Source organism: Tursiops truncatus, chromosome 5 (assembly GCF_011762595.2).
Source record: "Tursiops truncatus isolate mTurTru1 chromosome 5, mTurTru1.mat.Y, whole genome shotgun sequence".
Classification (NCBI taxonomy): Eukaryota; Metazoa; Chordata; class Mammalia; order Artiodactyla; family Delphinidae; genus Tursiops; species Tursiops truncatus.
Window position 1 is genome coordinate 70,823,248 of NC_047038.1, and position 26,569 is coordinate 70,849,816.

Consider the following 26,569-nt stretch of genomic DNA (forward strand, 5'->3'; position numbering starts at 1 on the left):
TAACAATAATAATGCATATAAATTTAACAGTAATTCTGAAGGGGCTGGCATTTACAACTGGGGGGTGGGAAGGTGAACAAGGTCTCTCACTTAAGAGTAAGTCAGACAGAGAAAAACAAGCATCATATGATATCACCTCTATATGGAATCTAAAAGAATGATACAAATGAACTTATTTACAAAACAGAAACAGCTTGGGATTAACAGATACACATTACTTTACATAAAACAGATAAACAACAAGGTCCTACTGTATAGCACAGGGAAGTATATTCATATCTTATAATAACCTATAATGAAAAAGAATTTCAAAAAGGATACATATATACACACATGACTGAATCACTCTGCTATACACCAGCAACTAACACAACATTGTAAATCTATACTTCAATTTTTTTAAAAAATAAAGTTTTTTCAAATTTAAAGAAAAAAGAGGACTTGAAATGGGAATTGGATGAACAGAAGGACAACTGTTAAGCACAGCAAGAGCAAAAAAGGCAAAAAAGTGACAAGTATTTCAAGCAAAGGGGTCTGAATAGTCACTAGATGGAGTCCATTCTGTGAACAACCATATTATTTAAGCTGTGTAAGTGCCCTCACCTACCTGGGCAACCCAAACTCATCTTTGCCAAAACAAAGGCAGTGCAATCAGAGAGGCTGATCTGAGTTTTGATCCAGGCTTAACAACCAGCTTACTGGGTGACCTGGAGCAAATCATTTCCTTACCTTCAGTTTCCACAAGTGGAAGACTTGAAGATTACTCTTTAAAGTTCCTTCCAGCTCTAAAATTGTACGACTTCTTCATTACTAACAAATAATCATCCCCATGAATGGGTAATTATCAGCATATAAATCTATGGAGGTCTAGAACAGAACAGTTTCACAGACACACCAAGCCCTCTTCCACCCCAGGGCCTCTGCACATGATGTTCCCACGGCATGAATGGGCTCCTTCTGCCCAACACTGCTCATACTCCAACCCACAGTCAAATGGAGACCTTTCCCAATCCCTCCCCAACCCCACCCCTCACCAAAAATCTATATAGTCTGCACTTTTACCACCAATGCTTCCTCTACTCATATAATTTGGTCTCTTTTTTAACTGTTCCTCAGGGTAAGTGCTATCATACCTATCCTCATCAACAAACACTTAATAGAAGCTACTAATTACAGAACTAGCTTCAAAGATTTCTAAGAATCCCCAGCCCAGCAGTTCACGATGCAGAGAAAAACAAAACTCAGCTTACGAAAATCATGATGTCAGATACAGTGCTTTTTTTTTAAAATCAACAAGTGACACGTACTTCTGTTTAAGACAAGTTTCCTTCAAGAGAGGCAGGTGGGAAAAGGGGGTGGGGAGGAAATGCTGTTTATTTCAGCTATACGGCCATTTCCCAAACATTCTAGGAATTGTTCTTTTCATAATTGCCTTCAGTGCCTACAGCACAGCTTTTTGAATATATTCAGTCCTAAAATAGCTATATAAAACTCTGATGGAAATTTGCCTTTTTGGTAACACTAAAAATTGCCGAGAGCTAAGTCTTCTGAATAAAATAAACTAGGTAATGTCATGTATGAACAGAAATGCTGATTTTTCTTAAGGCCTTTGTCTCTCTCATCATGATACAAATCATCACTGAATAAACCACAACTATCACAGCCAGATCCAAGAGTATTTTTTGAGATCTAGAATCCTTTTATTATTTCTACTTTTAAGTAGCATGAGGACCAAACCTTTGATTAAATTCCCTCTTCATTTACTAGAAATTACTCATACTGTACTGTTCTCCAAAAAATGCTTTACATGACTCATAATTATTTAACACAGAAGAATAAAAAGTTAAAATTGAGGTGGGGGAGAGAGAAAGTGATTAATATTCATCTCAGTGGACCAGGCTAAAATAACTTATTTCGCAGGAAGGTGATCTTCAGCCCCTAATGATGACCATGAGAATGAGAGTAGGAGAACAACTCTAATGATTTTTAAATCCAATTTCATGTTTGCAGACTCTGACATACAATCACTGAGTATTCATGATGTAGTTGGCATTTTACAACAAACGACAAAGGACAGTATTTCCTCCATGCATTTCTCTTCCTTGCACCATGGACATTTACAAACTTTATGTCTTGACCTACTAAATGCAATGTGTGATCAGGGATTAGATCCTGGATTTGGGCAAGGAGGGGAGGTTGAGAAACAGCTATGAAGACATCAGTGGAATGATGAATGAAATCTGACTATGGACTCTGGACCACTTAATACTACTGTATCAGCGTTACATGTCTTGATTTTGATCATTGTACTGTAGTTCTAAAAGAGAATGTCCTTATTTTTAGACAATACACAATGAATTATTTAACAGCAAAAGGGGACTGTCTACAGCTTACTTTCCAATGGTTCGGAAAACATGCATATGAAGAGGAAGAGACCAAGAGAATGACAGAGCAAATGGGGCAACCATAGGTAATTTGTGAATCTGAGTAAAGGTTACTTGAGAGTTCCTTGTACTATTCTTGCAACTTTTCTGTGAGGCTGGAACTATAGCAAAATTAAAAGTTACAAAAATATTTTTGGAGTGTGGATGGAACAAATGGTATTCTCCCCCTTTTCTATCTTAAATAGGTTTCTGCTTCCTAGAGGAAAAAAACAGTGAACATTATTAAATGAAAATGGATAATTTGTCAAATTAAGAAGGTAAATCAGACCCTAGGACTTCAGACCTGCATCTTGGCTCTTTTAAGTGATGAGGAAGGTCAGGTCAGTAAAATAAGAAAACAGATATGAATCAAAAGTGGGGAAAGAGACACCAGAGAGGAAACTGAGACGCAAGACAGGAAGTTGATACAACCTTATTTCGGAAACAAGGAAACTCAACTGCCAAAAAGAAAATGAGTTTTCATCAGATAATAGAGTAGAGAATTTTCAGAGCCCTAGTACACTAACCACTGTACCGTCTACAGAGCATCTAGAGCTGTCCCACTTTTTACAAGCTAGTGAATTGTCTGATAACCTCTAAAGTCTGATGCAAACACTTCCAATTGTCCTATAGTAAAAGAAACTATTTTGTCCACCCCACACTCGCCCCCCAGAATCCTAGAAAGTGCCAGAAGATATAAATCTTCAGGCAGCAATTAGAAAGGTCTTGTAAACCTATGTTCCCCACTGGGAGTCCACCTAGTCTAGGGATACAACTAAGGGAGAAATATCTGATCATTTCAGAACCTTAATAAGCTCTTACGCCTATATCACTAGAGTCTCCAGGTTCCAGGGGTGGTAAAGAAAACAACTCTATACGCCCCAGAAGGCCTTATAGAAATATGAGAGGTTGCCCAGGATATTCAAGAGACTCGTGCCATCATCTTATAACTACCTCCACTATCCCGACAGTTAACCTGGGTAAAAGGTTAAATTTTCAAACAACTCATCACATAGAATGTTTGATTTCAGTACAACTGGAATAAAACAATAAGGGAGGCATTATAGGAAGAGCACTGAACTTAGAGTCAGAATACCAAGGCTCAAATCCTGACCCTTCTACTTATTAGCAGCATGACAACCTTTCTGGTTGTTCATGATGTTTGCATAGGATAAATCTGCCCTGCCTGCTTCTAAGGGTTGAGGTCTCCCCATGTCTCCTTTGGACCCATCCAGCCATCCAACGTGTATTGAGCACTCAACTCTGCACTAAACTCTCAGAAATACAAAGATAGAAAAGCTATGAACCCTGCCCTCAAAGAGCTTAAAGTCCAATGGGGGACACAGATATGTAGATAGAGTCAAGCAACCAAGATGTCATGATAAAAATATGAACAGGGCACAAAGGGCTGAGGTGGGCTGGGGATTCTACCACTGGTGGGAGGGATACAGGAAAGGCTTCAGAGAAGATGGGGATTGAGCTGAGTCAGAAAAGATGAGTAAGTGATTATTTGGGCACTCAACACATTTCTGATGGATAAAATAGATATGGATAGATAGACAGATCCTGGTAGGCAGGTAGAGGAATATATCACTTCAAGTTGATTGAACAATAGTAACAAAGGCACAATGTGAAAGAGTAACTGCAGGTAGAAGACAGCTGGGGATGGAGGAAGGAGAGAGGGAAGACAAGGAAAAAGGCCATCAAGTACCTTGTATTCCAAGCTAAGGAGTTTTAACTTGATCGTAGAGCAGATGCAAATCTACAAGTTTTAAAAATCCCTTTTATGGTTTTATAGTTGAAAGATGAAGATCCAAAAGTAAAATCAACTAGGGCAGTAATCCACCAAGAGAATGGAGTTGGGAGCTGCAATAAGGTTGTAATGAAGGGAAGGAGAATTCACAGGACTTCGAAATAGATCGGATGTGTGCTGGGTTGAAACAGTGATGGCAAGGGAGTTAAGGGTGTAAAGAGACAATATATTTATATGAAAGCAATTTCTAAACTATAAAAACAATTGAAGAACACTGTTTTCTAAAGTCCAATTAGATAGTGGCAGAATCAGACAAAAATCCCCGTTTTGTCTGACGTTAATTTTCTTCTACCACAAAGAAATTTTTTTAAAAAATCATAGCTGAAAGTAATAAAAATATCCTCAAAAGTTTTAAAATAAAACTTCATCTGTATTATGGAGAGATTTAATAGATTTTTTTCCTAAGTTTCCCCAGAGTATCAAGGTTGTTTCAAAGATAGGCTCTGAAGAAACAGCCCTGCAACTCATTAGTATTTGACCTTGTGTAAGTTTTTAAACTTTCTGAGCCTCGTATCACTCATTTTTGAAATGGGGGTACTAATAAGACTTCATACAGTATTGTTTTGAGGAATAAAGAAAATAATGCATGTACTTATTTAGCACAGTGCCTGGCCTGTATTGGGTACTCAATAATTTGTATAATTACTACTAATGTGCACGAAAGAGTTAACATGACAGGCCTATGATGCTGCCTACAAGGTTGGTCCTTGGCTGGGTTCTGGGAACTCGCACTTTGAGAGGGGAGGGCTCTCCCATTCCCAGCACTGATAAGAATGGCTCACTGTGCCTAACCTGTTTGTACAAACAACCTGGCTTATGCTGAACCCCTGCTTTCCTTCTGGAGTCTGGAATTTTGGTACATGCTTAGACAGAGGGTGCCTATGTGACCAGCCTCCAATGAAAACCTTGGCCACTGAGTCTCTAACGAGGTTCCCGGTTAGAAAACATTTCACAATTGTCACAATCCGGTAATGGAGAAATTATATACCCCCTTTGTGGCTCTGCTGAGAAAGGACTCTTGTGAGCTTGTGACTGGTTTCCTCCAGACTTGCCCCAGGCACCTTTTCCCTTGCTAATTTTGCTTTTTCTTCTTTCACTGAAATAAATCATAGCAGTGAGTTAAACTCAGCGCTCAGTCCCCTGAGTCCTCCTAGTGAATTACTGAACCTGGGGGTAGCCTTGGGGATCCCTGACACAACTAGTCTCCCTATTCCTCAACCTTATAAACTATTGTCAGTTTTCATAACAGAGGAGTGTTACAGACAAGAAACCAACAAAATTGGTAATACCAAAGTCCAATTATAAAAATGTCCTGATTTCTTAGCTAACAATAGTTGCAGATTTACAAGCTACTCGAAATTTTTGTATTCAAATATCTAAACATATAAAAATCTCTCCATTCCTTGTTTTCTCACCATTATTTAACAGGCCTTTTTTCTTTCTTTTTTTTTTTTTTTTTCTTTTTTATTTTGCGGTACGCGGGCCTCTCACTGTTGTGGCGGAGCACAGGCTCCGGAGGCGCACGCTCAGCGGCCACAGCTCACAGGCCCAGACGCTCCATGGCATGTGGACTGGGACACGAACCCGTGTCCCCTGCATCGGCAGGCGGACTCCCAACCACTGCGCCACCAGGGAAGCCCCAAAAGGCCTTTTTTCTGATTAAACTCCAGTCCTGTTCGTCCCTGGATTCCATCTCAAAACCATGTGGAGGCCCCAGCAGAACATCGAGTGGTCTAACCCCTGTGTCATTTAGTTCCCTGACCAGAAAGCAAGAGCGCAGTTTCCTTTGTTCTGTGTTATTATAAGAAGAGCAAACAATATAAATCGTCAGTAAGATCTTTTATTGGTTCACTAGAAGATGCAGAAACATAAGCTAGTTGAGAAAGAGCAAGGAGGACAAACCAAAGAATGGCCCACAGCAGAAACGGAAACACAAGTTTTACATGAGACTTGGAAGAAACAGCTTGACTGAATTTCTCATCGTCTAGAACAGAATTTCTTAGCATACTTTGAAAAGTACGATAAACTGTACTTAATAGGAAAATTTTCAGTAAAAGCTTATTGCCATCCTATCGAAGGAGCTGGGGTCCAGAGAACCAGGAAAAGATTGATGTCTGACTCTGTGATTAACTGAGAGTTTTAATAAAGGATGAATGTCACTGAATTGCTACAAAGAAACTAGGAATCATAGCTACTAGATCAATCAGTAGCCTACCCAGTATTTCTTTTAAAAACAGAACTATGAACAACTAAAATAAATATCTCTGGGGCTACCGCAGAATGGCCCCCATGGTTTTTCTAATCCACTTAGAGTCTTACAAGTCTTACACTTTTAACAAAATATTTTCTTTTAATACCTGTTGATTCTGGGCACTGGGCTGGCAGGGCCCAGCCCAGGGCTCCCTGGCTGAGGCTCCTGCCCCCTGCTTCCACACGTAGGCATCTCTCGGGACAATTGGCACAAGAGCCGCAAGACCGGGGACAAGAGAAAGCCTCACCACAGGAAGTGGAGGTATGAGCTGGAACGCCCTGCTGCCAACACCAAGATTGGACCCCGCCGCATACACACAGTCCATGTGCAAGGAGGGGCAACAAGAATTACCGGGCTTTGAGGCTAGACGTGGGGAACTTCTCCTGGGGCTCGGAGTGTTGTACACGCAAGACAAGGATCATTGATGTTGTCTACAATGCATCCAACAACAAACTGGTCCGTACCAAGACCCTGCTGAAGAACTGCATCATGCTCACTGACAGCACACCGTACCGGTAGTGGTACAAGTCCCACTGTGCACTGCCCCTGGGCCACAAGAAGGGGGCCAAGCTGACTCCTGAGAAGGAAGAGATTTTAAACAAAAAACGATCAAAGAATATTCAGAAGAAATATGATAAAAGGGGGCTTCCCTGATGGCGCAGTGGTTAAGACTCCACCTGCCAATGCAGGGGACACGGGTTCGAGCCCTGGTCCAGGAAGATCCCACATGCCACAAAGCAACTAAGCCCCTGCACCACAACTACTGAGCCTGCACTCTAGAGCCCGCAAGCAACAACTACTGAGCCCATGTGCCACAACTACTGAAGCCCACGCGCCCTAGAGCCCATGCTCCACAACAAGAGAAGACACCGCAGTGAGAAGCCCACGCACCACAACAAAGAGTAGCCCCCACTCACCGCAACTAGAGAAAGCCCGCGCACAGCAACAAAGACCCAAAGCAACCAAAAAGTAATTAATTAATTAATTAAAAAAAACTTTCAACATAAAATACACTGCTATAAATAAATTTTTTAAAAAACAGAAAGAAATATGACGAAAGGAAAAAGAATGTCAGGACTTCCCTGGTGGTACAGTGGTTAAGAATCCGCTTGCCAGTGGAGGGGGCACTGGTTCAAGCCTTGGTCCGGGAAGATCCCACATGCCGCAGAGGAACTAAGCCTGTGCACCGCAACTACTGAGCCTGCACTCTAGAGCCCACAAGCCACAACTACTGAGCCCCCATGCCACAACTACTGGAGCCCGCATGTCTACAGCCCATGCTCCACAACGAGAGAAGCCACCGCAATGAGAAGCCCGTGCACTGCAGCGAAGAGTAGCCCCTGCTTGCTGCAACTAGAAAAGCCCTCAGGCAGCAACGAAGACCCAACGCAGGCAAAAATAAATGAATGAATGAAGGAAAAAAGAAAAAGAATGCCAAAATCAGCAGTCTTCTATAGGAGCAGTTCCAGCAGGACAAGCTTCTTGCATGCATCACTTCAAGAGCAGGCCAGTGTGGCTGAGCAGATCACTATATGCTAGAGGGAAAGGAGCTGGAGTTCTATCTGAGGAAAATCAAGGCCCAGAAAGGCAAATAAATCCTCTTCCCTCCTATCTTAGCTCATATAATAAAGGTGTTTATTGTTCTAAAAAATGTGGGTTACCCACATTACAGCCCTTTCCAGATCACAGCTTCTAGGGCGAGGGAGATGAAAACAAGAACATTTACCCAAGGAAAACAGAGAACTGGGCAGATTAACCCAAACAGGGAAGAAACATAACAGCGAAGTGCTACTGGGCTTACCTAGGAGCTAGGCTGAGAGCTGTCAAGAAGGAATTCTGCCTAGTACTATCAGAACTTTTATTGTCTCAAGAATTCAGATTCTTATCTTAAAATTCCTGACTTTTTAATATAGTTAACTATTTCTTTTTAACTGTGGGAGGCAAACAAATCTGCAACCATATTTTCAACTGAAGGTCATAAGTTTGCCACTGAACATCAGTCCCCAAGAAAAGAATCCAGGAGGGATCAGAATGCCCAGCTCATGGGAGGAGGGGGGTTCAGGCAGGACTAGCTAACGGGACTAGGCTCCCTGGGCCAGTCAGCAGTAGCCAGAAAGGAGATGGATTCTTCTTGTTTCTTCTTGTTTTTTTTAATTGAAGTATAGTTGATTTACAATATTGTATAAGTTTCAGATGTACAGCACAGTGATTCAGGTTTCTTGCAGATTATATTCCATTACACGTTATTACAAGATATCAGGTATAATTCCCTGTGCTACACAGTGAATCAATGCTAAGTGTCAGAGGCTGGGCTGTTACATGTTGCGACAACCTCTTCATTCTGTCCTTTCTGGTTCTCATGGTGGCGGAGGCTGCTGCCAGGAAAGACAGTGGGTCAGGTTCTGAAATACGAGGGTTTCCACTGTTCTCTTTATTCTGCTTAAGCTAAAGCAATTAGGGCACTTTTAACTTTGTATCATCTTTGTATTATCATTTACCATCTTCAAAGTGACTTAACAATTGCAATGTATTTCAATTGTATGGGTCCATGTTTCTAAGCAGGTAATATAGGATTCTGAGGGTTTTTTTGGTTAGTAAAGGACCACACTTTCCCATGTTTACTGTTACATTCCTATTCTTTTCTCATGATATTATTCAAATTATGACAAATCATTATTATACAGCAAAAAATTATTAATGTTTCCCCTTAAAATTTATTTTAGATTTTAAAATAATTCATATTTCTAGTCTTATCTGAAACCCTTTTGGAATCCTGAATTTTTCAGATTTCATAAATGTAATACAGCACATACACCATATACACTCCCAGCAAGAACTGGACAGCCCCACATAATTAAACACATACTAATTCTGCACACACGCGCACGCGCACACACACACACACACACACACACACATCACACTAAGATAAAGACTAAAAATAGCTTCATCTAAGGTCAGGTTTTGCAACTGAAAGAGTTTTTGAAGTTTGGGTCTTCAGCATTTTGGGGTTTAGGAAGGTGGATAAAGGACTATAGTCCTAAATTACGTGAACAGGCAAAATTCCACAATGACTAGGTCACAATGACAAGCCAGAGCAGAAATGACAGAGTTAAGGACTCTGTTGAGGACCACCAGCGAGAAGCAATGCCATTCTGTCTGTATTGGGGGAACCAAAATACAGAGAAATCAGTGGGAGAAATTAGTGGAAGTAAAACAAAACAAAAACAAGAGTAAATCCATTTCTGAGGAAGGTGCTCTAGGAAAATAGCAGAATAAAATAAACTAAAATCAAACATCAAGATCACCAACAATCTACTGTAACCAAGTAGACAATGGCATGTGGTCAAAAAGGGCAACACAGTCTCCCAGCCATTCCCTAGAACCCAAGAAAATTTCTAAAAGGGAGGAACGTGGCTGGGCCTGCAGTACTAGATGAGGCACTCCCAAGATGGCAGGAGAAAAAAAGATGGGTCGGAGGCCACTCTATATGCATGCACCTCATCTAGTGGTAGAACCAGAGGCTAAAACAACTGAAAAGCCAGGAGCTGGCTGACAACATGGCCCCCCTCTGCCACCTGCTCATTGGCCAGGTTCTTAGGGAGCCACTGCCCTCTGCTCCCATCAAAGGAACTTTGCACTAGCTGCTTATCACAAAAAAAAGTTGAACAGTTCTGTTGTCAGTCAACTCCACCCAATCACTAAGCAGTTTTAAGTAACTTTCACTTAATAATGAAGAAATATTCATATAAAGTGATGAACATAGACAGTTTATATGTGCTAAAGAAGGCTTTTATACATAATATGATAGTTTATGGAAAAGAGCCATGTACACAAAATACTTAATGAATTCCACAAGGATCTAAAACTGATGTAGGGATCTGTTTTCTCTAATACATTAATTCACTAGGCCGATATAAAATTGTATACGCATGTATATACTAACCCCATAATTACCAGACTTGTGAAAAATGTCTATCCATATCCTTAACTTTATCTTTCCAATCCAAATGATAATAAATCATTACCTTAACTTCATTAACCTAAAGCTTACTCCATAAGATTTGGAGGGTATGCGGAATGTCAGTATTATAAAACAGTATCAACATGGAAAGCAACAAAGTAAACTCTGATTGTCTCCTACCTCTGCCCGACCCTCATAGTAGGTTAACATGGACTCTGTTAGCACAAAAAGTCTCTCTTTGTAGTTTAAGGGTGATGTCTTCTTTTTCTGCTGTGACCTTTTAATAAGAATCTCTTCCAGAAGAGTGTTAAAATTCATCTCGGTCTTCTGATCACTGTTTCTCCTGCCATTGAAGATCCCAGGGTTCTGAAGGAAGAAAATAAACAGTTGCAATAAAATGCGACATGTTAATTATCCAAGAAGGCTGTCATTCCAAATTTACCAAAACAGATTTTACTCTGACCACAGCTAGAGCCGAGGAATGTTACTCCATGCACCTGGACTAAAAATGCCCAGGGCATGAAAGCTCAACCTCCTCTTCTTCCCCAGCCCCATCCTGTTCCTCCATGTCCCTGGATTTCATAAGAAAACCTAATCAAGGTTTGCCATGATGATGATGATTCACTCCTTTGTCCCTCCCTGCCATCCCTTAGCTTGCTGGCACACTCTTCTGCTATCTGATTGCAGGGAAACAAATATCTCAGCAGGAAAAGTACATTTCATCGCCTGCATGGCTGGTTTAGGCTGATATTTAAATTGCCTCAGGATCTTGGTACACAAAACAGACAAGCACACAGGCACGGTAGACTGTGAACAAAGCGCATTACCATAGTGGTGGATAGCATTCAATCTCCAGCTCTAATAAGGATGTAATCTTGATCAAGCATCCTCGCCACCAGAGCCACGAGGATGTTCTCTGATACCTACACTACCATGCTCCACATTTCTCTTCCCTATGGCTCCTGTCTCAACCACAAGAGGAAGGAAACCCACCCAGTTACAGCTAATCCTACTCAGCTAACCTACCCTACACAGCTGCCCCTCAGGGCAGAGCTCACCTGTATAAGGTTCTCAGCCCTATATTTGGAGCCCCACGTCTAGACTATCCATGCCTAGACTAATAAGCCTTCTAAAATCCAACAAAATTTAACTCTCTGAAAACCAAAGATACTCAGAAAAGGCCTGAACATTCTTACCTGAGACAAGTTGAATGGACAACAGCCCTTTCTTCCCTGCCCTCCACCACACCCTGACAAGAAGTCATTGTGTATCAAACCACAGAGGCAACAGGAGTCATGTGAAGAGCACAGCCGGGAACTTGATACTGCCAGTGAGGAAGTCTACCATCTTCACGCCCAACCCGACACCTCGGAAACACCCTTGCAACTCCCTATGACTGAACTCCCGTCATCCAATCAGGCCCTCCATTTTCTGGAAAGTTACTTTACAACAGCTTAACCTGTGAATATCATCAGTTTCCTTCATTCATAAAATATGGAGGTAAATACCACAAGGTTACTGAGATGTGGGAGAGAACTTATTAAGAAAACACCACACAATCATTAATCATTAGAGAAATGCAAATCAAAACTACAATGAGATATCATCTCACACCGGTCAGAATGGCCATCATCAAAAAAATCTAGAAACAATAAATGCTGGAGAAGGTGTGGAGAAAAGGCAACCCTCTTGCACTGTTGGTGGGAATGTAAATTGATACAGCCACTATGGAGAACAGTATGGAGGTTCCTTAAAAAACTACAAATAGGGGCTTCCCTGGTGGTGCAGTGGTTGAGAGTCTGCCTGCCGATGCAGGGGATGCGGGTTCGTGCCCCGGTCCGGAAGGATCCCACATGCCGCGGAGTGGCTGGGCCTGTGAGCCATGGCCGCTGAGCCTGCGCGTCCGGAGCCTGTGCTCCACAACGGGAGAGGCCACAACAGTGACAGGCCCGCGTACAGGAAAAAAAACAAACAAACAACTACAAATAGAACTACCATACGACCCAGCAATCCCACTACTGGGCATATACCCAGAGAAAACCGTAATTCAAAAAGACACATGCACCCCAATGTTCATTGCAGCACTATTTCCAATAGCCAGGACATGGAAGCAACCTAAGTGTCCATCAACAGATGAATGGATAAAGAAGATGTGGCACATAGATACAATGGAATATTACTCAGCCATAAAAAGAAACGAAATTGAGTTATTTGTAGTGAGTGAAGTTAAGTCATACAGAATGAAGTCAGAAAGAGAAAAACAAATACCATATGCTAACACATATATATGGAATATAAGGGAAAAAAAAAAAGGTCATGAAGAACCTAGGGGTAAGACGGGAATAAAGACACAGACCTGCTAGAGGATGGACTTGAGGATATGGGGAGGGGGAAGGGTAAGCTGGGATGAAGTGAGAGAGTGGCATGGACATATATACACTACCAATTGTAAAATAGATAGCTAGTGGGAAGCAGCCGCATAGCACAGGGAGATCAGCTTGGTGCTTTGTGACCACCTAGAGGGGTGGGATAGGGAGGGTGTGAGGGAGGGAGACGCAAGAGGGAAGAGATATGGGAACATATGTATATGTATAACTGATTCACTTTGTTATAAAGCAGAAACTAACACACCATTGTAAAGCAATTATATTCCAATAAAGATGTTAAAAAAAAAAAAAAAGACGGACACCAACCTCTCAATACCAAAAACTGAAGAGAGCAAATGAATTTATATTCAAACAGAAATAGACCCATAGACATAGAAAACAAACTTATGGTTACCAAAGGGGAAAGGTGGTGGGGATAAATTAGGAGTTTGGGATTAACATATACACACTGCTATAAATAAAATACATAACTAACAAGGATGTACGGTACAGCACAGGGAACTAGACTCAATATTTTGTAATAACCTATAAGAGAAAAGAATCTGAAAAAATACATATATATAAGTATGTATAACTGAATCATTGTGCTGTACATCTGAAACTAACACAACATTGTAAATCAACAATACTTCAATAAAAATACATACATACATAATTAATTAATTTTTTTAAAAAACTGGAGAAATAATAGGCTTGATGCTCTAAAGTAGAAAACGAAGATGAAACAAAATTTCAGAGTCCTCCAGCTCACTCTCCCAGCCATTTTCCACACCGAAAAGAACTGACCCATTCAGAAATAAGAATCACAAAGGAACCAACTCTGGGTTAAAAATATCTTTTTAAAATAAAACTCGTAGCTGCAAGTTAAGCCCCTTTTCTCTGTGTCTCCTTGAAGGTGAACACAAGAACCCTCTCTTCTTGGGACTTCCCTGGTGGCGCAGTGGTTAAGAATCCGCCTGTCAATGCAGGGGACACAGGTTCAAGCCCTGGTCCGGGAAGATCCCACATGCTGCGGAGCAACTAAGCCTGTGCGCCACAACTACTGAGCCTGCGCTCTAAAGCCTGTGAGCCACAACTACCGAAGACTGTGCACCTAGAGCCTGTGCTCCACCACAAAGAGAAGCCACCACAATGAGAAGCCCGCGCACCGCAATGAAGAGTAGCCCCGCCCGCCACAACTAGAGAAGGCCCAAACGCAGCAACGAAGACCCAACACAGCCAAAAATAAATAAATTTATTTAAAAAAAAAAAAAAACACTCTTTTCTTTACTCTGACTGCTAATTGTCAAAAGTTTGAAAAACTTAACACAGTCTTTGAACACCAACATTCTTTTTTTTTATTGAAGTATAGTTGATTTACAATATTGTGTTAGTTTCAGGTACATAGCAATGTAATTCAGGTATATTTTTTCAGATTATTTTCCACTGTAGATTATTACCAGAGATTGAATATAGTTCCCTGTGCTACACAGCAAATTCTTGTTGCTTATCTTGAACACCAATATTCTGAAGTAGGTAACGGACACTGTTCAGGTAATGAACACTGTTTTACCAATGAGAAACCCAAACTACCAAGAAGTTACATTCTCTGCCCAGGGTTGCAAATCAGAGTACCAGACTCATGGATCTCAGTTTCATGGTCTAGCAATTTTAGCCAAAAGATCTAAAAACTCTTTTTCATCATAAAAAATTCTGCCTGAAAAAATATATATTTTATATATATATATATAAAATGGCTGCTAAGGCTACCCAGCCTACTCTATACACCCTTTCATAACATTTTTAATCAAGGGAACAGAGGTGACTGTGAGTTACCAAATGATAGGATGGTAAGCGGTATAGTAAATAAGAAACAAACAGCCTAGTTATCAGGGTAGAAAAAGGATGAACTCCTTACAGGAAGGAGCAAAGAGTGATTTAAGGTTGTTGAAATTCTCACCTTACTAGGTTAAGCCATATGAAATTGCCAATGTTCAGCAATATTTTACCTACAAAATCAGCAAAACTATCTAATTCAATCTAATACTTGTTAATGCCCTAAGATTAGTAAACTTTAGTTAAAGCCCTCAATTTTGGAATTTATACATCAGAACGCATTGCCTATTACACATCTTGTCATAGGTTTACGACAAAGTTAGTGCCTGTTTGCAATTTTAAGAAATCTAGCATGAATAAACATCAGACTGACATTTACTTGAGAAATCAAATGTGTGCCTGACAACAGTACCTGTAGATTATATTTCAATTCAAAAGTACCTAAAATGGGTAGCTACTATATAGGAACAAATCTTACCATGCTCTCTTCTGCAACGTATACTCTCAGCTTAAGCCCCAATTTTATTTTGTAAAACGGGAATTGAGTAGCAGAAACACAAGCAAAGAAGAAAAAAATGCTAGGCTGACTTCAATCAGAATAAAGGGTACATTCTAGGCTCCCCACTTATCATGAATTGGAGCTATTCCAGGATCAGGCAGCTTTGTAGCTCTAGAAGAAAGTAACACTTTAGCCCTCAGGTCTTCCTTGCCTATGAAACAAAGGCACCCAGGGATAACCTGTATTAAAGTCTTGACTGTGTCTTCTTTCAACCAACTGATATTGTAGCAGGCTACAAAGTTTTGAGTAGCCTTGTCTGGTGACCTATTGAACCTAGGTCTAGATAAGAGAAGACTCAAAAGGTCAAAAGGCAAAAGTTACAGAGGCCAGCTGACTTATCTCATCTTTCCTGGTCCCCATCCAGCCCACTGCCAAATGGTGGGTGATTACAGTGCTGTACTGGGGGCCAAGTGAACCTGGAAATGGACTGAGCAGTGCTGCACTAAGGATAGTTGTTTCTTATTGTCCATATAATACAGGTACATGCATTGATTTAACATGTGCTCTTTAAGACAAGTTTGCGTTTCACAATGAAGGTCCCCACTGTGGTCCTTGGCTATGACTGTGGTTGAGGGCCTCCTGGCTGATAAAGAGGAAGAGAAAAGAAAGAGAGAAAAAGAACAATGGATGGAGAAAAGAAACCATGGGTAATACTGTTACCCGAAAACTGGACTTGCCTCTTGGTGGGTATTGAGCCAAAAGACAGAACCAAACCAAAGAGCAGAAGGAAGGATTTATTTCTCGCAGCAAGTAAAGAGGACAACAGGGATATTTCCCAAAGCGGTGTCTCCCCAAACAGCAAGATTGGGGCCGGAGCAAAGAGAATTCAGCATAGAATTGGGGAAAGGTTGACAGAGTCCAGGCACTAGTTGACTGAAGTCAGAAGGGTCAGCAAAGGTTGAAATCATCATTCCTTAGGTTCCAGTTGATCTGGTGGTTGAACCCTCAAGAGGGTGTGCATTCTGCAGAACAGCTCAAGAATGTGCTTCAGGCTAATCCTTACCTTTGAAATCGTAAACTGATATATTATGGTTAAGTTATCTCCCTGGCCTGGTAACAGCTGTTTGTTTTTACCCTCTTTTGCTCCCTTAAAATCATTAACTACTGAGACCTATTCTTCTGCAAGGGCAAGCATTGTGGCCGGGCTTAGATCACAAAACGGCTTAGGCCTAAAAGGGCCAGGTTCTCTTCCTCTGGGGACCCCCACCCTATATGCTTACAATACCTCAAAGCATCAACAAATATATTTACTCTATAGGTGATTCATAGTTAAGTGATTCTAGAGAGAAGCAAGAGTTGTCATAAAAATTACTCACTGATCAATTAACCACATAGGTCCCAATCAAATATTCCTTCCGCATTACTAGGTTTTGCTTCTCTCACTGAATAAGGGAATGCAACAGTCATCAACTTCAAATACTCAAAAGATAAGGGTTTTCAAAAAGTCAATGAGAATAATGTTGGAGAATTGCTCCCATCACACTCAATGCCACTGGCAAATGAGGATCTTGCAGTAAGTTAGCTAGCTAGTAAAAATAAAATAAAATAACACAAGTGTCAAGAATGACTTACACTTAAATTACTAAAGTACACTGAAGCAGACTGCTTTCTGCCCCCTGCCCTCATCCATTCTTCCTTTCTTCCTGGACGTATGGGCTAGAGATACTTCCCGGCCTTCTTGGCAGTGACATGTGGCCATCGAAGGTCAAGCCAAGCGGATGTGTGCAGAAGTGATGCGTGGGCCAACTTCAACTTAAAGACAAGCTACTCTCCCCAGATTTAGGGCATTTTTCACCTCCCCACCAGCCAGAAAGTACACATGGCAGACTCAACTTTATACATTCAAGACATCACTGTAGACAAGAGCAAGGGAGGAACAAGATGGAACCTAGTTGTTTTTTTTTTTTTTTAACATCTTTATTGGAGTATAATTGCTTTACGTGGTGTGTTAGTCTCTTGGAACCTAGTCCTTGAATGACTTCATGGAGCAGAGCTGCCCTATCAGCCTAAACTTGGTACCCTACTTTGACAGGTTAACACACTTCTATCTTATTTTAGAAATGACATATGATGGTTTCTTTGTTACAGTGACTTAATCTTTATTCTACCGCATGGATACACCCTTGCAAAAACTGATAAAGCTTTCTAATGCTTTCGAAAAAAATGGCCCTCTTTAGATCTGTGCTAATTTAAACGTAAAGGCTGTCACAACTTTCTATCACGCAGTTTCATCAGAAAAATAATCTCAAGAAAACAACTAATATTTGATTGTGTCTTTGTTCTAAGAGTTAACAATTATAATCTAAATTGTACCATATATGAGATAAAATAAACATTTTCACTTTATTTTTCATGATAAAGTCTGAATCATAAGGGTTTGTGTTCTTTTGTTTTTTGGTTTTTTTTTGGTTTTTGTTTTGTTTTGTTTTTTACTACTTACTATGAAACATAAGTGGATTCACTTTGACAACATTCTGGCATTAATTCTCCTCCCATGAAGGAATTTCTGATACACAGCAAATATTTCTCTTTCTGCTTCTTGCTAATTCAGAAGGAAACAACTAGTGAAAACAAGACATGAATAACAAGTTTCTCAAGTAGGTAAAGTGATTTTCAGCAACTATACTAGAAAAAAACATAAAAGTAACTTGGAAATTATATATAAAATAACACCAAAATGTGTTCCTTTACTATATTAATCTAAATTGTTTTTAATATGAAACATTCATCTATGTCAACATATTATTTTCCTATTGTTTTCAAAATAGGAATAAAGAACCCAAGTCATTATCGCATTCGGTTTTTTTACAGAATGAGCAAGCTTCTTTAACAAAAATTTCAAGAACAAAAACAGTGAGATTGAGGAGGAATCAACAGACTTTAAAAGTCTTATGAGACAGTTGAAATGTGTGAGACAACTGTGGCAACTTGAATACTAACTGTATACTGGTGATATTTAAGTTTGTGATAAGATTTTGATGATAACAAAATAGTGTTAGGTTGTTCTGGAGTTTTTTGGTGCGATGACGGTATTGTGGTTGTACTTTTAAGAGTTCTTATCTTTTAGAGATACATACTGAAAAATTTACAGATAAAATAATGTCTGTGATTTGCTTTATAACCTGGTAAGGGGGATATGGGAGCACAGACAAAACAAAATTATTCATGAGTTGATAACTGTTGAAGCTGAGTGAGGCACACAGGAAGAGTTCATTATACTTCATTTTTGCCTGTGTTTGAAATTTTCCATAATAAAAACTTTTGAAATATGTTTAAGGGAATAGCATGGTTTTCCATGTCCCTGTCATCCAACCCTTTGGAACTGGTAAGAAAGAGAATAGAAAAAGATGAAAGGAGGAAGAGAAGGGAGAGAGGGGGAAAAAAAGAACCAAGGCAGCCAAATAAAAGTAGAAAAAGGTGGGTGGGCTCTCCTTCCTCCAGGATATTATTACCACACTACCCAGCTCATCACGGAAGCTCTTCCAATGATCCCAATGATTCCCTGAGTCAGCAGAACTTCATGGTAAGGTAATGTGATACCATTTCTTCCCCAACAGACAGGAATATGTGGTTTCTGGGTTATTTTTATGGTTATTTTATGGTTATGTGGTTATTTTTATTTTCCAAAAATAAAACCACAGTCTATGCAACATTTGTCCTTGTTATAACTCCTCTTCTTCCCTCTATTTCCTTTCCTTTCCCCTGTTCAAATTTCATGAAAGCAGAAGTTAGCTTTTCAAGCCTAAAGCACAATAAAAAGAAAATTCGGTACAGGCTAACAAAGTACCAAAGAATAGTGGGCAGTCAGGTAAAGTGAGTATAACCAAATTGCAGCCTTTTTATAAAAGAATCATTAGAAAGCTCACCAAAGGTAAGCATCACAACTGAAACTACAGAGCATACTAAAACAAGATGGCAAATTAGACCAGAGAATTATTTACCCTTACTTCTAAGGCTTGTGAGGCTCAGTTAATGAAAAGTTTCCAAAACTGAAATGCCAGCTGTTACATACCTGACCTCTAAAAGAATAAAAATACACTGATAAAAATACTAAACATTCTCATACATCACTTGTAACAAATGAAAATTGTAAACTACATTCAAAAAGTATCAAGGGGGCTTCCCTGGTGGCACAGTGGTTAAGAATCCGCCTGCCAATGCAGGGGACACAGATTTGAGCTCTGGTCCGGGAAGATCCCACATGCCGCAGAGCAGCTAAGCCCGTGCGCCACAACTACTGAACCTGAGCTCTAAAGCCTGCAGGCCACAGCTACTGAGCCCGTGCACCACAAGTACTGAAGCCTGCATGCCTAGAGCCCATGCTCCGCAGCAAGAGAAAACACCACAATGAGAAGCCCGCGCACCGCAACGAAGAGTAGCCCCTGCTCACCACAACTAAAGAAAGCCCACACGCAGCAACGAGGACCCAACGTGGCAAAAAATAAATAAATTTACTTTTAAAAAGTATGAATATAAGCCATGATCTAATTACTGTGGAAGATGTCCAGTGACCTTTTTTTATGGGATTATAATTAGCACACAATATATTAGTTTCAGGTGTACAACACAGTGATCCAATATTTTTATACATTATGAAATGATTATCACAAAATTCTAGTTACTATCTGTCAGCAAAGTTATTACAGTATTACTAACTATATTCCTTACACTGTATGTTACTTCCCCATGTCTTATTTGCTTTATAGCTGGAAGACTGTACCTCTTAATCCTCTTCATCTATTTTATCCATCCTCCTACCCACCTCCCCTCTGGCAACCACCAGTTTGTTCTCTGTACCTATGAGTCTATTTCTGTTTTGTTTTTGTTTGTCTATTTGTTTTGCTGTGTAGATTCCACAAATAAGTTACATCATATAGTATTTGTTTTTCCCTGTCTGATTTATTTCACTTATTTTTCTCTGTCTACTTATTTCATAATACCCTCCAGGTCCATCCCTGTTGCTGCAAATGGCAAGGTTTCATTCTTTTTTATGGCCAAGTAGTATTCCGTTGCACATATATACCACACCTTCTTTATCCACTCATCTATCAAAGAACACTTAAGTTGCTTGCATATCTTGGCTATTGTAAATAATGCTGCAATGAACACTGAGGGGTATATATCTTTTCGAGTTAGTGTTTTCATTCTCTTCAGATAAATATCCATAAGTTGAATTGCTGGATCATATGGTAGTTCTATTTTTAATTTTTTGAGGAACCTCCATATAGTTTTCTATACTGCACCAATTTACATTTCCACCAACAGGGCACAAGGGCTCCCTTTCCTCCACATCCTTGACAACATTTGTTGTTTCTTGTCTTTTTGGTAATAGCCAATCTAACAGGTGTGAGGTGATACCTCATTGTATACAATTTGATTTGCATTTCCCTGGTGATTAGTGGTATCAAGCATCTTTTCCTATGTCTGTTTTATGTCTTCTTTGGAAAAATATTTATTCAGATCCTCCGCCCATATTTTAATCAGGCTGTTTGTTTTTTTGATATTGAGTTGTAGGAGTTCTTTGGATACTAACCCCTTATCAAATATATCATTTGCAAATATCTTCTCCCATTCAGTGGGCTGTCTTTTTGTTTTGTTGGTTGTTTCTTTTGCTGTGCAAAGGCTTAGTTTGATGTAGTCCCATTTGTTTATTTTTGCTTTTGTTGCCCTAGCAACATATCCAAAAAGATATTACTAAGACTGATGTCAAAGAGATTACTGCCTATATGTTCTAGGAGTTTTATGGTTTCAGGTTTTACATTCAAGTCTTTAATCCATTTTGAGTTTATTTTTGAATATGGTATAAGAAAAGTAATATAAATAAATCTGCTGCATTTCTATATACTAATAACAAACCATCAGAAAGAGAAATGAAGCAAATAATCCCATTTACAACTGGAATAAATTTAACCAATGAGACGAAAGACCTACACTCTGAAAACTATAAGACAGTGAGGAAAGAAACTGAAGACAACACAAATAAATGGAAAGATATACCATGCTCATGGATTGGAAGGATCAATACCATTTAGATGTCCATACTACCCAAAGCAATCTAGAGATTCAATGTAATCCCTATTGAAATATCAATGGCATTTTTCACAGAACTAAAACAAATAATCCTAAAATTTGTATGGAACCACAAATGACCCCAAATAGCCAAAACAATTTTAAGAGAGAATAACAAAGCTGGAGGCATAACACTCTCTGATTTCAAACTATACTACAAACTTATGGTAATCAAAACTGTATGGCACTGGAATCAGTGGAACAGAATAGAGAGTCCCCAGATAAACCTATGCTCATACAGTCAATTAAGCTACAACAAAAGAGGCAAGAATATACAATGGGGGAAAAGACAGTCTCTTCAATAAATGGTGTTGGGAAAACTGGACAGCTACACGCCAAAGAATGGAACTGGGCCTTTTTCATATACCCTATCCCTAATGAAGTAAAGTGACAATGTACTTCCCTGTTCTTTGCTCTACCCATCATCATCATCTGGACCATCTATGATACGTAATGCTGCTCTTTTTTAAAACAGATGCAAATTCACTGACACTCCTCCCCTTGAATCTGAGTGGGATTTTGATTCCTTCAACTAATATAGTACAGCAGAAGGGATACTATGTAATCTCTGAGGCTAAGCCCAAAAAGGCCAAGTACCTCCTCCCTTGTTCTTTTGGACTTCTCATTCTTGGAACAGTCCTTCTTGGAACCTAGCCACCATACTGAGAGAAGCTTCTGCCAAATGCAGAAGCCACATATAGGTGTTCTAGTGCAGAATACCTGCTGGGCCCAGCCTTCAAATCATCCCAGCCCAGAAGACAGATATATGACTGAGAAAAACTCTCAGATGATTCCAGCCCTTAATTGTCCAAGTTGCTCCCAGGTAGCAAGTTTTCCAAGAGCACAGATATTGTGGAGTAGACATTCCCACTGTGCCCTGTCCAATTCTTAGCCTACAGAATAGACGAGTGTGATAAAATGGTTGTTGTTGTGTGCCTGTAAGTTTAAGGTAGTTTGTCACACAACAGTAGATAACTGGGGCATATAATTAATATACTACATCATTCTTGACCACCTCATTCTCATTTCATTCATCTCTAATCCCTGTCAACTCTCTTCCTTCCCTTAAATGTTTCCTCATTCATTTCTTCACTCATCCATCTTTTCACCATGTTCAGTTCACGAACCAATCTGTTCACAGGAGTAGTTTCAGACATTCATATATAATCATTCATTCTGGCATTTATTGCATAGCCATGATGTATGAGGAACTATGCATGAGGCATTGAGGTGGTTACAAAAATGAGCAAGGCATGATCTTTGCGCTAGAGTGGCATAGGGAAAAGTGACTTAAAAACAAAGAGCTACAATACAAGCTGTTGAGGGCTATAAAAGTGATATGTACAAAGTGTTCTGGAACACTAATAGCCCCTAAAAATCACTAACATGTAATCACTAAAGAGGTAGCAATTACCCCTCTTCGAAGTATGGTGGACCACTTCAATGTGGATATGACATATAAAGAGAATTTTGACAGATGGCTAGAGATACACCAACACATGAATAAAAGTAGATGTTAATATTCTGGTCTGTATAATCACTTCCATGTATAATACATATGAAAATTTTCTTTCTTAAAAGTTGCTTGATTTTAATCTGAATCATAAAAAGGAAATAAAAGTTTTTAAATGGCATGTGTTCACTCTGTCATTCTGAGAATTTTTTTTTATTGGAGTATAGTTGCTTTACAATATTGTGTTACTTTATACTGTATAATAAAGTGAATCAGCTATACGTATACATATAACCCCTCTTTTTTGGATTTCCTTCTTATTTAGGTCACCACAGAGCATGGAGTAGAATTCCCTGTGCTATATAGTAGGTTCTCATTAGTTATCTATTTTATACATAGTATCAATAGTGTATATATGTCAATCCCATTCTCCCAATTCATCCCACTCCCCTTTCCCCCTTGGTATCCATACGTTTGTTCTCTACGTCCGTGTCTCTATTTCTGCTTTGTAAATAAGATCGTCTATACCATTTCTTTCAGACTCCACATATATGCGTTAATATATGATATTCGTTTTTCTCTTTCTGACTTACTTCACTCTGTATGGCAGTCTCTAAGTCCATGCATGTCTCTACAAATGACCCAATTTCATTCCTTTTTATAGCTGAGTAATATTCCATTGTATATATGTACCACATCTGTATCTATTCCTCTGTTAATGGACATTTAGGTTGCTTCCATGTCCTGCCTATTGTAAATAGTGCTGCATGAACATTGGGGTGCATGTGTCTTTTTGAATTATGGTTTTCTCAGGGTATATGCCCAGTGGTGGGATTGCTGGGTCATACGGTAGTTCTATTTTTAGTTTTTTAAGGACTCTCCATACTGTTCTCCTCAGTGGCTGCATCAATTTACATTCCCACCAACAATGCATGAGGGTTCCCTTTTCTCCACACCCTCTCCAGTATTTACTGTTTGTAGATTTTTTGATGATGGCCATTCTGACTGGTGTGAGGTGATACTTCATTGTAGTTTTGATTTGCACTTCTCTAATAATTAGTGATGTTGAGCATCTTTGAAATTCAAGCTGTTGACAAATGTGTTTGTTGGCCATCTGTATGTTCAGAAGTTTTATACTGGCTCTCCACTATGAGTTTTAATTTTGCATATTTTGTTAGTGTAGAAAAGAAGTTAAACAGAAAAGCAGTAGCCTTAGTTACAGAAGAATGACTCTTTTAACTATATATATATATTCTTCACTTTACATACGAAATGCATTCCAAGTACGTGGCTGAAATTAAAATAAATTTTAACTAGAATAATGTGCCAATATGGATTCAATTATAGAATTAAAAATACATTTGCATGGGGAAAAACGTTTATTCGATACACATGGTACAAATCTTTGGAAAGAAACAAGGCCATTCTAGGTGTTAAAAATTGAGAAATGGTTTCATGAAACTTCCAGAATTTGTCAACAGCTTGAATTCAAATCTAGTATTTTTTTTATTCTTTTTTTTTAACATGTTTATTGGGGTATAATTGCTTTACAATGGTGTGTTACTTTCTGCTTTATAACAAAGTGAATCAGTTATACGTATACATATGTTCCCATATCTCTTCCCTCTTGCGTCTCCCTCCCTCCCACCCTCCCTATCCCACCCCTCCAGGCGGTCACAAAGCACCGAGCTGATATCCCTGTGCTATGCGGCTGCTTCCCACTAGCTATCTACCTTAAGTTTGGTAGTGAACTTTCATTTCACCATCATCCTATTACTTTCAACTACCTTCTCCAAAACAAATGTTTCCCACACATAAGCATCCCCTAACCATACAAAGATTTTGACTCTAGACAGTTCTCCTTTGGGGGTGATATCCAAGCATAAACTCTTTTTTTAAATTTATTCATTTATTTATTCATTTTTGGCTGCGTTGGGTCTTTGTTGCTGTGCACGGGCTTTCTCTAGTCGCAGAGAGCGGGGGCTACTCTTCGCTGCGGTGCGCAGGCTTCTCATTGCAGTGGCTTACCTTGTTGCAGAGCACAGGCTCTAGGTGCGCGGGCTTCAGTAGTTCTGGCACACGGACTCAATAGTTGTGGCTCGTGGGCTCTAGAGCGCAGGCTCAGTAGTTGCTGCGCACGGGCTTAGTTGCCCCGCAGCACGTGGGATCTTCCCAGACCAGGGCTCAAACCCGTGTCCCCTGCATTGGCAGGCAGATTCTTAACCACTGTGCCACCAGAGAAGTCCCCCAAGCATTAAATCTTAATATCATGTTTTGCCAACAGATGATTGCATATTTCAGTGTGTCTGAAAATTCCATTTGAAAAATTATATTCTATAAAATAGATGTCCAATTTTTTCCAGTGCTGTGTGAAATTGTAAAAAATCAACTTTACGTAAATAAGAATACTGATATTTAGATAGCCACACAGAATAAATTAGTTAATATCTATGTGTGTGTATACATGTTATACAGACATATAAATATCCATTCTGTTCCACAGCAATTTCTCAAAAGCATATTTCCAAGTATTTTTCCCCCTCTGAATACTCTGTCTTAACACAAACCAAGCAAAAGAAAGTATAATATTTGGCATGATCTAGCAACTGGTACATTGCCTGAAACGCAATATGTATGCAATAAGTATTAGATGGCTTAATGATTTCCCTTTATTTAAGCCTCAATGGTATTTACTTCAGAAACCAAACCTCAAAGGTAACGGAAGCATCTACTTCAGCCCTCTCACCATATTTAGTTTCTCTTATTGTCACTGGACAGACTTGCAGGAAAAATCTTTTTCAAAAGTACATCCATCTGCATTTCAAATCAGCATGGTCTTTGTCTTTGAACCATAAATCAACAAAAAACTAACAGGATCTTCTTCTCCTCTGAAATGTTCCTGAGGATTAATTCTGCCCTATGCATGAGGTTCTTTCTTCTGACGGGGCTGGCAGCTCAGAGTTTACTCAACCCAGCGTCCCACACATCTCTGATGTTGAGAACTGACGGTGTTTCCTCCAAGCTCTCCTGTGCTATCTCTTCAATGTGACAGGTCTTTGTCCGCCACTATTCCGAATCTCTTGTTAACATGTAAAAGTGAGCCTCAGGGTATAGAAGAACCTTCTCTGCCCTTAGCTGACAATTCAACGGAAAGAAAAACTCACAAACTCTGAGACCCTATAATTTCATCTCTAAGATTAATGCACTGAAGCTGATGAGCTCTAACCTAGTCTTTAGCCCTAAAATTCTATGTAGCTCAACATTTTAGAAACCCACCTGTTCCCTATACTACTACGGTATTAAACACAGAAAATTCAACCATCTAGAAGGCAGGCCTATACCTTTGACATGTTAACTCTCAAAATTTTAATATGTTCCCTGACAGAGCTGCAAATGACATAAACAATGGTTCTTTAAACATTATACTAAAGATTCCTTTCCCTATGTCACCCTCCGTTACCTTATTTCACCAACTGCTTACGTTAGAACTTCTGGCTAAGCAGCATGATTTAGTAGAAGGAACCTGAACTTTTTTTTTTTTAATTGAAGTATAGTTGATTTACAATGTTGTGTTAGTTTCATGTGTGGAAGAAAGTGATTCAGTTATACATATACAGATTCTTTTCCATTATAGGTTATTACAAGATATTGAATATAGTTCCCTGTACTATACAGTAGGATCTTGTTGCTTATCTATTGTATACATAGTAGTTTGTATCTGCTAATCCCAAACTCCTAATTTATCCCTCCCCCACCCCCTTTCCCCTTTGGTAACCATAAGCTTGTCTTCTATGTCTGTGAGTCTCTTTTTGTTTTATAAATAAGATCACGTGTA

At 39.5% G+C, this 26,569-nt stretch overlaps 1 protein-coding gene and 1 pseudogene across 6 annotated transcripts in view; one reads left to right on the forward strand and one right to left on the reverse strand.

Annotated features, from left to right (window-relative positions):
* TEC (tec protein tyrosine kinase) overlaps nt 1-26,569 on the reverse strand; it is a 151,345-nt gene that overhangs the window by 84,999 nt on the left and 39,777 nt on the right. For 5 of the 6 annotated variants that reach the window (XM_073805227.1, XM_019928215.3, XM_019928209.3 and 2 more), the window contains one exon: nt 10,632-10,817. In XM_073805227.1, the coding sequence (XP_073661328.1) occupies nt 10,632-10,817 (186 nt within the window). Of the gene's footprint in view, nt 1-10,631; nt 10,818-17,652; nt 17,676-26,569 lie in introns of those variants that run through there. The other variant, XM_019928213.3, reaches the window with a different exon arrangement.
* Nucleotides 5,208-7,141, forward strand: LOC101337015 (small ribosomal subunit protein eS8 pseudogene; annotated as a pseudogene).